At 41.8% G+C, this 14,789-nt stretch overlaps 1 protein-coding gene across 9 annotated transcripts in view; it reads left to right on the top strand.

Moving 5' to 3' along the window:
* nrm (neuromusculin) overlaps positions 1–14,789 on the top strand; it is a 533,882-nt gene that overhangs the window by 467,210 nt on the left and 51,883 nt on the right. For 7 of the 9 annotated variants that reach the window (XM_033487004.2, XM_033486998.2, XM_033487001.2 and 4 more), the window contains exons 12-16: positions 1,494–1,850; positions 2,475–2,735; positions 3,621–3,878; positions 7,981–7,998; positions 8,866–9,006. In XM_033487004.2, the coding sequence (XP_033342895.2) occupies positions 1,494–1,850; positions 2,475–2,735; positions 3,621–3,878; positions 7,981–7,998; positions 8,866–9,006 (1,035 nt within the window). The remainder of the gene's footprint in view (positions 1–1,493; positions 1,851–2,474; positions 2,736–3,620; positions 3,879–7,980; positions 7,999–8,865; positions 9,007–14,789) is intronic. The other 2 variants (XM_033487000.2, XM_033487002.2) reach the window with 2 other exon arrangements.

The raw sequence follows: 14,789 nt of genomic DNA, 5'->3' as shown, positions 1-14,789 counted from the left end.
TAATAAGAGCCGCATCGATTCGAATAATTAAAATCGCAATTAATCTCGTCGAGATACATGTTTATTAAAGTGAAACGAAATGCAACACGTTTCCAGATGCGCGATGACATTTAAAAATATCATAATTTCATAAATGCTTAACACTCGATCTGGTCGAGGCAACGACCGCGTCGCGATAATGCTGTGCGAAACAATTAAGCGACTGCCTAACGTACGATAGCCTAAACATTTGTTTAATTTCCGAGAAGCTCTGCGATTAACGGCTTCTTCTCTTCTCGACTATAAACAGGTTCTTAAAAAAGTTGTGTAAATTGCTTTATCGTTCCCGATAAAAGAAACAGAAAAGAATTAGGCGAAAAGTGTTCGAACACTTTCGCAAATGCTGTTAAACAGACTAAAATCTTTCGCTAAAAAACAATTCTCTCTGTCCTGGTTAACGTACGATATGCGTTCAAGAGATGCAACTCTGAAGAAAACGTTATCGATCCTATCTCGCACAAATGTAGTTTCTATCGCGCTGATTACGTCACAATTTTGCTCAGAAATAGTCCTGGTAGAGGTAAAAAAGCACCCTCCAAAAATACAATAGCTAATTCATTTTACAATTGTCGAATAAAGCTTGTTAGATTTTTCGATTCTTTCACTTCGTTTATTTTCAAATAGATAAAAGATACGTCTTATTCGATTATTATTGCCAATTATTATCAATACATAATACATTAATTATGAATATTATTTACATAATTAATTCTGCCCGGAAACGAACGAAAGGCACAGCGATCGGTCCCCTCACCGCGGTAAACGGCCCCACTACAGTAATGTCTCCCTAATTGACGCTCAAATTGTGCACAAAAATGAACAATTTAAGAAGAGGAGATACGATTATTCCATTATTATTGCAGCTCGTTTTCATAATCGTTGACAATTGGAAACAATAAAAACGAGTTGCAAGACTCGAACAATCGTATCTCCTTCTCCTCAAATTGTCTATTTTTGTAGACAATCTGAGCGTCAATTAGGGAGACATCACTGTACCCTGCCGTTTCCTTTCGGCGCCGCTCGGAACGGTGTTTTCTGCCGCGGTATAATTTGTCACGAAGAAAATAGAATGTTATTACGCTATTCTCCGCGAAGGGGAACTAAATTCGCGCAAACTTTCGGAGTCCCCTCGAATCTTCCCGGCCCGCGGACCCGTCGCGAAAACAAGCAATACGTATCATCCGCCGGCTCTTTTTATCTCGTCCCGCCCACTGAAAAGGCGCCGCGGAAGATGCACCGAACGTCACCGACAGGGTACTAGTTCCCGAGGGTGGTTCCCGAGAACTAACAGGGGGCCGCGATAGCGTGTTCCGGGTCAGAAAATCGCGCGTATTTCACATCGATGGGTGCGCGATCGCGTCACCCTTATCTCCGTGCCGGCCGTGACAATGTCTCTCCGCTGGAACCGCTCCGGGAAACCACGGCTGCTGAACTTGTTCTTTGATTGTCAATAGCGGCGCCTGCGTTTATCAACAAGCTGCCCTCTTATCGCGGCTTCGTGTACAATGCGTCGAACGTTAACATCACGTGCTGGGTCGAGTGCGCGCCGATCTGCAACATTTCATGGCTGAAGACGAACACGCGCATAGACTTCACGAAAACGAACCGGTACTACGTGTTGAACGTCTACTACCCGCCCGATCCGCGAAAGAACGACTTCGAGAGCATCCAGTCGACCCTGGTGTGGAACCTGACCGCCTGGCCCGGCGGCCAGCTGGACAGGGCCGAGGACAACGTGGAGTTCACCTGTCGGAGCAGCGACAACGGCATCGGCGAAGCGATCAACAGCAGCACGCATGTTCACGTCGAATGTACGTCGCCTCGCCATTTTTTTTCTTCTTTCACGGACACGGGCTCCGAGCTAATTTCTCGCTAATCGCGCGCGAAACATCGACAATTTCGGAAGGAGGAGGCGCGATCGTTCGAGCCTCGCGGATTCGTTTTTGTAGTCGTCGACGATCGGCGAAGAGAATAGCCGCGAGACTCGGACCATCGTGTCTCTTCTTCCGAAACCGTTTTCTTCGCGAGCCGAGGGACAATTGGAGAGAATTTATTCTCGGTGTCGCGAGCTTTTAGAATCGTGGGACATGTTGAACGCGAGACCAGCCGGAACGAAGCCGAATCGAGCAAGTCGATAGAATCGCGGACTCGCCGTTTAGCGAGTCTACTCGCAGAATTTTTATTATTCGCGGGAGAATCGCTGGCTGGATCTAGCTCGATTCGGTTCGATCTGCCGTCGCGCGAAACGCGCTGTCTAATTACGTTTGATCGAGTCCGAGTCGCCGCGCCTCTGTCGCGAAACGCGACGCTTTAATTCCTCTTTCAATGTCCCTTAACCGGCTCGTGAATCACTCCGCGCGAGTGTGTCGCGGCGATGAAATACAGCCGGTTTATAGACGGTCATTTTTTGTCTCTCTTTCTCTCCCTCTCGGCAGTTCCGCCGGAAAATGTGACGATCTCGAAGAAAATCGTAAACGTCACGGTCGACACGATACCGGAAACCGTGACCTGTAACGCGAACTCGCACCCGAAGCCTGCGTACCGCTGGTTGCGCGAGGGTTCCAACGACACCATCATGGAGGGTCGATTCCTCGATTTAAAGGTGCCGGCGCCGAGGCGCAGCAACGGCACTTACTATTGCGAAGTGCGGAACCGGCACGGAAGCCGTACCATCGCCGTGGTCTTGAACGTTCAGTGTAAGTCTGTATTAATAATTGCCGTTTATCAGCTCGGCCGCACTTCCTTAAAATGCGCCCGATCTTTGTCGAGAGTCTGTCAAAAAAAGATAGTTTGTCAAAAGAGATTCGCTTGCTTAAACTTGAATTCCCGGAGCACGAAGCAAAGATGAATAATTATGTTATCGCTCGGTACGAGGTAATTCCCGAGCTCATTCGAAGTAACTTTTTCCTTTGCGAAAATGAAATCCGCGGCTTCGTTTACGAGTTATCGACGAAAGAACGGTGACCAATGAGAGGCGAGCACTGCTGGCGCAACGCGGCCGAGCCGACGAGCAGTCGACGCCCGATTGGCTCGGCCGGCCAGCGCTAGGCGAGCTCGCCTCTCATTGGCCAGTGTTTTTCGTTGATAATTCGTAAACGAAGCCGCGGATCGCATTTTCGCGAAGGAAAAAGTTGCTTCGAACGATCTCGGGAACATAATTAGCCTGTATACATAATTTATTTATTCAGGTTTTGCTGAAACACGTAGAAAAAGACATTGCAATTACGCTACGTATTATACTATTTTGTAATATCGTGCAGGATCGAAACACTATTTCCTTTGAAATTCGAAGCGAGCGGCGCAAAATGACGGGAAATCTCGTCTAATTTCGCTACGCTCTCTCTCTCTCTCTCCCTCTCTCTCTCTCTCTCTCACTCTACGACATCTCCCAGGTGTCCGGCAGTAGTTAAATGATCATAAAATGTTGCCCGATAATTATGGAACGCGTGTTTCGAACGTAATTTCGTAGTTTCTTTTATCACCGTGAACGCTGCTCGGCCGTGTCAAATTTGATTCGAACGGGCATCGTAGCTGTGTATTCGTATAAAAGCAATCAAACTCGTGCATTTTCCTCTTCACAGTTAAGCCGGAATGTCACGTGGAAAAGGAACAAATAGACGGCAAGGATTACGTAGTGTGCTCTGCGATTGCTAATCCGAGAGAGACCGATTTCGTTTGGTCTTTGAAGAACGACAACGACACGTTGGAACAGGTCGCCGAGATACGAAATGGGAAGAGCTATATGCGACTGGATACTTCGGTAACCAATTTCCGGACATACATATGTGTCGTAAACAACACCATCGGCTATTCGAATCCCTGTGAACGCGACGTACCAGGTAAGTCGAAAAATCATTACCACGTCGTTCCGCGGTGAGCATCGGGACCGATTATCGATCGTTATCCGACGTATTCGATCATGAATGTTTCAATGTTTACCGACTGTTCGATTGTTTTGCAGAGCAAGACCAAAATGAGTAACTCCGTCGAGAACTGTGTTTAATTGTAGGGGTTTATATAGATCGCTATCGATCCACGGAGAATGAGAGAAATTCATTGTCACATCGAAAGCAACATTTAATTACGAGCTTAAACATGATTAAATCGTTCTACGATGAAACGTATAAATCAAGGAATTTTGATTAATTTTAAAGATTGAAAACCACGTTTGATTAGACGTTAAAAAACAAATCATATAAAACTACATCGTTATATTGTCGTGCGCGGAGAGATGTCTTTGGCGATTCCGTTTAAAATTGCATCTAATTATTATGAAATTGTTGCACAGAGAAAGAGCAAAAACCACTGACACCGTTGTAAATAATAAGAACAAATTGCGACAGTCCAAGCACTTAACAATGGCATTATCCTCGCTGCTTTGTCATGTGATACTGTGCGTCACATCGTCAATGCTTTCTTTCCGATTTTAATAAATAATCCAATAATCCAATAATAATAATAATAATAATAATAATAATAATAATAATAATAATAATCCAAACTGTGCCGCACTTATTTTCCACGACGGCGAGAAATTAGCGAAACCGAAACGAGATCGTTCGACCAGGAACGAAATCATTTGACAGCGGCGTTAATGAACTATTATGCCGAGAGAGGAGCAGCCTCTGAAAGTTACGGTTTAATTATGAAGGAGATTCCACCGCAGCCTGATGCGAGCTTTTACAGAAAACGCATTCCTCCGTCGTGGTCATTTTTTCAGCCCCCCCGCTTGATATTACATTCCCGTCGTAATTCTCGTATTATATTGTGCAGCTATAATTCCCGTGCACGCGCGCGGGCCCAGGCCCGGGAATCTATAGCCGCGAGAGATTAAAGGGAGCCGAAAATGCTCAAAAAGCGACTCCCGGAACTTTTGCGAAAACACGGCCGCGAAAGTTTCCCCCTGTACATCGTCCCGCTTCTACGAGACACTTCCGGAAACGTAGACTCCCGGCTTCGGTGTTTTATCGAAGTTTACGAAACAGCTTTTCCAGATATCGCGGAACGGTTTTTGTTTTTCCCCGCATTTGTTTACCCGCCTCGTCCGCGGGAGAAATATTTTACCGCGGAAATCGCCTGAGCGTGTCCGCGCGAACGAAAATTCGAGGAACAACGGCGGGAACGCGCGACACGTTCGTTTCGTTTCTCGAGAATCGCGCTTCGAAAGGCGAACCACGTCCTTTCAATCGCGAGCGTTTCAATTACGACCGCGTCGGTAATCGCGTCTGTTTCAATTACATTCGGTAATTATAATTGTTTGTTTATTATTTATCGCCGCGTTTGCTCTCGCGATTATTCGCTCGTTCTCTTGAAAAGCGAAAATTCATGCAATGCGCGACATGGAAAAGCATCTTTACCGTGCCAAACATCATGGAATAACAATTCTGCAGTGTTAGGTCGCCGTGTATAAGACGCATACTTTATAATTTAACCGTGAAAATCGATGCATTTCCTACGCAGCACCCAAAGCCGACTAATTTACAGCGTTTCGTAATAACGACAAGATTCGATTTATTTGAACTTCCCACGATTTTTATAGAATATAGAGAAGTTCGCGTAACAAATTCTGACGTCGATATTTTTATAGTATCGGTGTGTGTAAAAAAGAAAAATCAGGAACCTGTCCGTTCGACTGGTACTTCCGGTTCTTTCTTAACATCCTGCAGAGATTGTTGCAACGTGTTAAAATTTGTCGACGTTGATCAAAAATCACTTTTCATGTTTTTTGTTCCGCGATCTTTTCACCAAAAAAGAAACAAAAAAAATACGAAATGATCGGAAAAAGTGTCGCCGAGATAGAAATCGCGACGAAAGCTGTTCCCTCGAAATTCCGAAATTGATGACCGCAGAAAAGATTTGCACGGTCGACGCGAACCGACTTCCGTAATAATCCTGAGACGCGAAAATTAATATTCGTAATTTATTCAAGGTGACGAAAGGAATGGAATGTAACTATGAGTAATGAACTTTTCGCCGGGGAGAATATTAAATTCAAATAGGATTGTCATCGAACGAAATGAACTGTCGACAAAACGCTCGAATAAGGGGCGGGGGGAGAGGGTAGGAGGAGGAGGACCCAGGACCCCGCTAATGACTGGGACATCAACCTACGAAGATTTATTAACATAAAAACGTAACTTCGGCCCACGCAATTTTTCAACGTCCTCCTATTCCAAAGTAAGGAATTATTTTGTTTGGAAGTTTCAGAAAGCCATTGAAACTTCCAGCTAAGTTACTTAATATTTAATGCATTAAAGTCCAGGTTTCGTGAGAAAGTTTTCTAGAAAAAAAGGAAGGCCGAGGGCTCGTTCCTGATAACGAGCCGTGACACTGCGCCACACTTCCTAAAACGATTTTCCACGCCTTCGAGATTCCGCAGGGCTAATTGTCTCCCCCCGCGAAACAACCGTCGAGGAAACGAGCACCGATTCCGATTCCTGTATATCGCATTTATTGCGTTCATCGATTGCAGTCCAACGAATCGCTGCGCGCTCAGTTTTTACCGACACGCTCCGCGGAATCGCGCGAACGAATTTCATAGAATCGAAAACGGGTGCTTATTTAATTAGCAGATGCACAGTCGATGCGAAAAGTGTTCGTGCACTTTGTAAAACACGGAGCAACTTTATCGCGATCGAACAAAGCGATCTACAGGGTGTCCCAAAAATGTCTCGCAATCCGAAAGTGGCGGGTTCCTCGGGTCGTTCGAAGCAACTTTTTCCTTTACAAAAATGTTCTCCGAGGCACCGTTAACGAGTTATTAACGAAAAACAGTGACCAATGAGAGGCGAGCTCGGCTGGCGCGAGGCGACCGAGCCAGTGGGCGGAACTGGGCTTGGCGCGCTGGTTGGCTGGGCCGCCTCGCGTCAGCCGTACTCGATTCTTATTGGTCACTGTTTTTCGTTGATAACTCGTTAACGGTGTCTCGGAGAACATTTTTGTAAAGGAAAAAGTTGCTTCGAATGATCCGAGGAACCCGCCATTTTCGGATTGCGAGACATTTTTGGGACAGCCTGTATGTCTTAAATTGTTCCAAAGATATTCCCTCAACTTTTTCAGCTTAGGACGAAAATTGAAACAACGCGTTTCGCGGATCTCGTATCTCTCGATTTTCTGCCACCGTGCTCGACCGACTCGATCGAACGATCTCCCATTGCACACGTAAAAATGTAAATACGAATTACACGTCAGAGGCTAATTCAAAAAATCCTTGCGAGAGGACGCGCGATTACATTGGATTCTCGTCGTTTTTCCTGGAGTTGCGGAACTCTTCCGCGAAGAGTGCGTGCATCGGAGCAATTACAACGAGAGGATAGAAACCAGTTGTCATTAAAATTTTCGTAGAAACGTAGTCGCGTCTTATACAACTCGGCGATTGAGAAAATACGGAAAAAAGAACGGCGAGATACAGGGGCGGCAAAAAGTATTTCGCGCAACGAATTCGCGAGTTTTCGAGAACTTTCGAACGCTTCGAGCGTTAAAAGTTTCGCGAGGAACGATCGGAACAGCTGCGAATCCGGACTCATCTTGAAAGCTGTGTACATATTTTGCGTGCAATCCGGCTCCTCGATTTCGATCCGTAGAAATGAAATTTTCTACGGACGTTTCCTAAAAAAAATGAAAATAACGTCTTCGAGGAAGGCGTCCGTCTCCTTCGGCTTTCCATGCCGCAGTTTCTCGCGATCGCGTCTTAGAAGGAAATGGAACGACGGGTTACGAAAGTAACCGAGCCTGAAAAGCCTCCTGAAACCAACCTGAGAGCTTATCGCCGCGCGATCCTTTTGTTTCCACGAGATATCGAACGTTTCAAGATCGTCGAGTTTCGCGAACGTCGGAAATTCCTGCGCGAGAGCATTTCCGTGGGAAACGTTAATTTTTAATGAAACACAAAATTATCGCCGAGAGATAAGAAACATTCTGATGTTCTCCATTCTTTCTTAGCTCACCACGGACATCGAAGTAAGTTTCTTACCCGACTATGTATTACCATAAACGTAGCAAACCGAACGTTTGAGATCGGTTTATCTGTCCCGTGTGATACTACACCACATGAGAAACAGTTTTATGCATACCTCACATTACTGCCATTTTCCAGACGAAAGAATACGAAAAATTGGAATGTCGCTTAACGATTATGACAAACGCGCCTACACCGTTCTCTGCCGTCGATATATTGTTCTAGCCGAGACAGGTGTTCGATTTATTAAAGAAAGAAATGTCGTTCGCTTTTCATTTGTGCCAATTCGTTGATCAGAATCGGAGGACAGACATTTTTACGCACGGTTACGGTAAATTCTCCCGGATTGTCCTTCGGCTCGTAAACAAAAGTGAGCAATTTAGGGAAGAGGAGATGCGATTAGCCGAGCATCGTATTTATAGTTAATAGAGCCTAGTATTGTATAGTTTATATGGTTCATTTATAGTTTACATAGTTTATATAGTTTATATGGTTCATATAGTTTATATAGTTTATATTATATTATATATATATATATATATATATATATATATAATTATTATTATTATATATATATATATTATATTATATTATATATTATATATATATATATATATATATATATATATATATATATATATATATATAGTCTATATAGTTTATGTGATTTATGTAGTTTATGCAGTTTACATGGTTTATACGGTTTATATAATTTATACAGATTATATTTTCGTTATATTATTGAATAATCGTATCTCATTTTCCCAGCTTGCCCACTTTTGTTTGCAAGCTGAAGGAAAATCGGGGCGAATTTATTGTATTTCATTGTTTCGATATCATCGATAGCGTTGCATCGATTCTCATTTTAGGTCATATACCATGGTGGCATCAGCTGGAGGGAAACATCCTGTTGATCATCATCGTATCGGCAGTCGTTCTCATTCTTTTGATCATAATCATCTGCGTGGTGATCTTCATCGTCTGTCGACGCAAACGCTGCCAGATGAAATGTAAGTAAGATTTCCGCGAGCACGTTGTGTCAAATTGTCACATTGTGTGATCGGCCGATTCACAAACGATTATTGCATGACAGCATATGCAAAAACGGACTTTCTTCGAGATTCGTGCGCGTCGATGGATAAACAATGAATTTAGACGTCTGGTATACAATGAATCCCAATGAATTTTGTTTTTCGACGAACCAAAAGTCTCTTCCGTGCAACCAAACGAGTGTCGCTCGAGAGTGCTTTCGAATACTTCATTTTAGAAGCATGCTCTTGGATCGTTCGACACGCGACACCGATTCAAAATCTTGAAGAAGTCCAAATTAAAATTGTGGCAATCATTGCAAACGATTTTTACATACTTCACGAACGTTCGACGCGAACCTCATCGAACTTCGATGACTTTTAGTTGGCCGAGAAATATGCATTACCCGAAGGAATTCGTTGAAACAATGAACGAGATCAGGATGTTTCAGGCGCCTAAGTTTCCTATTTAGCTTCGAAGCGTGAAGTAAAGAAAAAGAAATCAAGTCTTTAAAAAACACGAAGCATTATTATGGAGTAATATTAATATCGTGATTCGAGTTACTGAAAATTACAGCGATTCCTTTAATAATAATTAAAGTTACTTAATAATTAAGCAATTCTTTAGCTTGTCTTCGCGTGAAGAAAAAACACGATTTAACGATTACGGTACACCCACGACTATCCGATCATTAGTTCAATCCATGTGTAATTAATCGTGCGAGTCGTCAAAAATTGATTTTAATTGCGGCTAAACGACTGTTCTATTATTCAAACACCAATTTCCCTCTGGTTAGTGTAATCGAAATTCCGGTCTATTCGTATATTTAGACAATAAACCGGTATTATTTAGAATTACAATTTTGCGGTTCCGATTTAAACGTGAACTTGATATAAAAATTGCAACGAAATAATTACAGTTCTGTAATTATGTACTATAATTTTTTTATAATAATATCTTTACTCTTAGCGTTTATTAAATAATACAAAAATTCAGAAAATTCGGTCCATAAAGACGTTCAATGAATCAGAGTACAAACGGAGCTTGCAAATATCATTCGCAATAAATGTGCCAGTATCGAATAGAATAAACCAGGACATTTTTAAAATTCTACCTCGACGTAATGCATATTTGTCGCAACATTGTCTAGCAAGGTTCGCAACTGGATAGAGCTCGGCATAGTCCGCCGAGTGAATTACATAATAACAGTTCTTGCAATGTATCGCGGAACATCCCCATAATAGATCATAAGCACCCCCTCCCCCCTTTTGTGACACGAGATCTCGTTTCATCGAAATCCATCCACTTTGCTCGCACTATTCTCGACATTGTCCACTCACGGAAAAGCACACCATACATGACTATCGACATACGGTGGCCCGTAAAAGTGTTCGTACACCTTTTAAAACGCAATTAACTTTTTCAAAACTGAATCAAACTAATCTTAGACCTATTAGACGGTGGCTAAAAAGCTTCTTCTTAATTCTGCTATTACTTGGAACGAAAAGAAAACATTAGAAACCCTCGTTTTTTAACTTCTAAAATTTTTAAAAACACCTTTCGTAGATCTTGGTATCTTACACCCGTGCAGAAAAATTTCGATAGAATTTTCCACACGCGTACAAGTCACCGAGATCCAGATTATTATATCTTTGTCGTTCCAAGTAATAACAGCAAAATTAAGAAAAAAAAGAAACATTTCAGAGTCATCGTCCAGTAGATGAAACAAATAACCCCTATCGTCGAAAAAAAAATTCGGTTGGTTCAGTATTAAAACAGTTGTTACGTTTTAAAAACGTGCACGAACATTTTTGCGAGCAACTGTACACTCGCGACAATGGAAATACGTACACGGTATCGGATTGTTTCGAGCCGGTGAGATTTTTGGTCGGTTCCGAGCCTGCTCGGGTCTGTCTCGCAGCACAACGGTTTGTCCAACGGTAAATTTTCACGGGATACGATCCGATTTCTGATCCCTCTAGACACGCAGCATGTCGCTTGATCGCGGAGCAGTAAAAGAAAAAAAGCGCGCGCCGCGAGCTTGCTAATGATTGCGAAGTAACGTTGAATCAGTACCAACGAGCTCCCATTGCGTAACGTATCGATCCTTAACGAGTAGCATCCTCGCGTAGAGACCGAGTCGTTGAACGAATATTTCTTGCCTCTCGGTTCGGCAAAGAAGAGAAACATCGTGTAAGATACTGGAACATCTCGCCCCCGTCAACGAAAGTACAATTACTATCATTCCGGCTGGCTGCAGGCATCGAATTTCGCGCCTCGATAATGGTCATTCTTGAATGGAACGCGACGCTCAATGCTTCCACAGGATTCTGTTTTAAATTGCGATCCGCGACGAATCGGCTGGATTGTTGCTCGAAATTAACGCTAAACCTACCGAGCGGTAATACTAACTGGCATGCGCTGCTTCACAAAAGTGAGAAGACCGAATTTATTTGGTATTTGTAAAGTTTTTATTGTTTATTATTATATTTTATATTATATATTATTTATTATTATATTATATATTACATATATATATTATTGGAGCAATTATATAATAAATATATAATAATAATAATAATAAATAATAATAATATATATATTATTTATATATTATTATTATTATTATTATTATTATATATGTATATACCGAATTTATTTGGAATTTGTAAAGTTTTTATTATAAAACTTGCTCCAATAATATATATATATAATAATATATATATATATATATAAATAACAATATATATAATTATATATATATATATTGAATAAACTTATTCAAGCGTTTTCCACGAAAGAGTCTCGGTACTTTGCAGAATTGCAAAATAAGAAATATCGGTAACTTAAGACCGCGGTAGGTTTAGTGTTAAAGAGAGAAAGGAGATCTCGAGATTTTTTGTTGTCGATATTCTTATTCGAGCCGAGCGCAACGAATAAAATTGCCTGACAACGGCAATTCGTCGAAGGAGACGTTTTCGTACGGTCGCTTCGGGGTTGTTTTAAAAGACGAGGAGAGGCGCGCTCGCGCTTCGTTCGACGACAGAATCCTCGGGCGTTAATTGGATGGCTGCAGTCAGGTTTGCATAAACCATGCACCCGCATACATTATTTTTGCGTTGTTATTAATCGTTCATGCTAGTTCCAAAGAGAGCATGCCTATTATGTTTACGTAATCGTGTAAAGTAGATGGACAATGCGAATTTCCTATCTGGATGCAAAGAACAACTACATAATACATGTACAAATTATTAAGTATACATACGAACCTGTGGCACGTGCTGCCGTGCGGTCGAGGAAACGACAAAATTCCATCGACTCGCTGGACAATTTCGTTCGAAAACGAACGCGGTGAACTGTTTGTTTCGCCGAAACAAATTATATTTGAAATTGTTGTGATTGCTTGATCGGTTTTCTTTTTAATTTTTGGTTCAACTATATGGCGATAAAATTTCATTCGAGTTGAATGTTACATTCGAAATCTGCTATAATCATTTGCAAAATTATATATTTTGAATATACGTATATCAGTGAAATAAACGTTAGTTAACGGATGCAAAATAATTTATTCGCGCGCCAAAGCTACGATTTATACATACTAAAAGCAGCGACCGATCGAATTGAATTTTTCGAGTCGCGTTATAATAAATCGACGTGATTTAAACGGTATGTAAACAAACGCACATTTAAAATTCAAAGTATGTTTATCGAATTTTAATTAACCGTTGCCTGCATTTTAATGCATTAACTATATCGTCGCGGCAGCTCCACCGGCGCGCATTAATGAACATTTAATTCGAACGGAAACAATCGCGAACGAATTATATAAATATTCCCCCGTTTAAAATGTTTACCGATGTCAACCGGGGGCGCCCCGTGTTTCGCGCGTACTCTTTGTCCGCGCTAATTGATAGCAATTCTTAAGAAACTCGGGAAATAACGTCGCGTTCCCTGAGTTCCCTCTAAACAAGATTGCGCAATCAGTTGTTTGTTCTTTTTTGTTTTTTAATTAACCGACTTTCCTATCGACGATGCCAGGCGTAGTCAAGAAGAAAACAGTCGTGTTTTCTACGGTAAATTTTCAATCATGTTTCTATGGTAAATTTGGATCTCCTGGTTTCGGTTTTCGATTAATTATTCTTTCGCGAAGCAAGTAAAAAACGAAGCGACGCTCCGAACCATCAAGATTAATTATAGCTCGAACATCGCCCCTCTCCAACTAGTTCGTCGTTTACTTTTCCTTTTTTTTAATAAGCTCAGACCTCGATGAAACAGTCGTGGATATTTTAAAAAATAAAGATTTAACATTAATAAAAACAGTTTTAAAATCGCGGAGTGTTCATTCGACCTCGCACGATTCGCGAACGGTTAAACGACGTTGACATCGAACGTGTTAAAAAATGCTTTCGCGAATCTAGCGAGCATAATTTCGGATCGATCGTTGTACGTTAAAATATGCGTCGGTGTTGGACACGTTCGTGCACAGTTGGAGACACGATTCCCTTGAAATCGTCAAGCCTGAGAAAAGGCATTAACGTCTTTCTCGACGCGACCATAAGCTCGCGCTCCCATAATACGTCAAACACTGCGATAGCAAAGTCGCAAAAAGCTAATTCCTCTCTAAAGCGAAAAAATCGGCGGGCATGCCTGAAAGGCATCTTTAAGCCCCCGAAAGAGTACAATGCTTACCATAATTAACAAAACCATTTCACGGCGGTGCGCGGTGGAGCAGGACACAATGTAACATAATCTCCTGCGAAAGTTAATTAAACGTTCGTCCCGGTCCCACCGTGATAAACCCTTTGAAAGACTGAAATAAATAGACTCGCCCTTAATTCTAATCCTCGCGGAATCCATGTCGGCGAGACTCCGCGCAAACATCCGCTCGTTCACATTAAATTAAAACCGAACGGCGCAAAGCCGTCGCGATGGTTCTCCTTTTATTTTCAACGCGCGCGCAGCAAAAAAGAATGAACAATTTCGGAAGCGGAGATACGGTTGCCGACAACTGTGAAAACGAGCCGCGAGGCTCGAATGATCGTGTCTCATCTTCCACAATTTTCCATTTTGGTGCGCAATCTGGGCGTCAATTAGGGAGACTTCACCGCACTTCGATATGATCGAAACTGTTAAAACTGTTAATTCGCCGCTATTTTGTAACGTTAAAAGAGTTATTTTACCTTTTTATCCACAAATAGTTTATATTAATTTACATATTTGCTGATTGACGAAAATTTGAAAAGAATACATGTTCCTAGATCGGAATTCGATCAATGTAAAATAATTTTCAAAGCTGATACATCGATGTCACAATCTAATTATAACCCTAAGTGGACCCAGATTGCACCGTCAAATTTAACCTTAATTAATTAAAACTCAATTCAATAAATCTTTACAGACGATGAAGTCAAAGATACCGTAAACTTTTAAAATACATAAATTTCACGTAAAAGTCGGTTCTACCGTGAACACCGGACTCTCTGTTTCCCATAAAAACAATCTCTCGTTTACTCGCGAAAATATTATCTTGAGAAACCCGTTGGCGCACAAATACAGTAATATCTCTCTAATTGACGCTCAGATTGTCCACGAAAATGGACAATTCGGGAAGAGGCGATACGATTGTTCGAGCCTTGCAGCTCGTTTTTACAGCCGTTGACAATTCGTAACTATAGAAATGAACCGCAAGGATCGAATCATTGTATCTTTCTTCACCTAAATTGTCCATTTTTGTAGACAATCCGAGCGTCGATTGGCGAAAAAA

Source organism: Megalopta genalis, chromosome 2, assembly GCF_051020955.1.
Source record: "Megalopta genalis isolate 19385.01 chromosome 2, iyMegGena1_principal, whole genome shotgun sequence".
Classification (NCBI taxonomy): Eukaryota; Metazoa; Arthropoda; class Insecta; order Hymenoptera; family Halictidae; genus Megalopta; species Megalopta genalis.
This window is presented reverse-complemented; position numbering and strand designations above follow the sequence as displayed.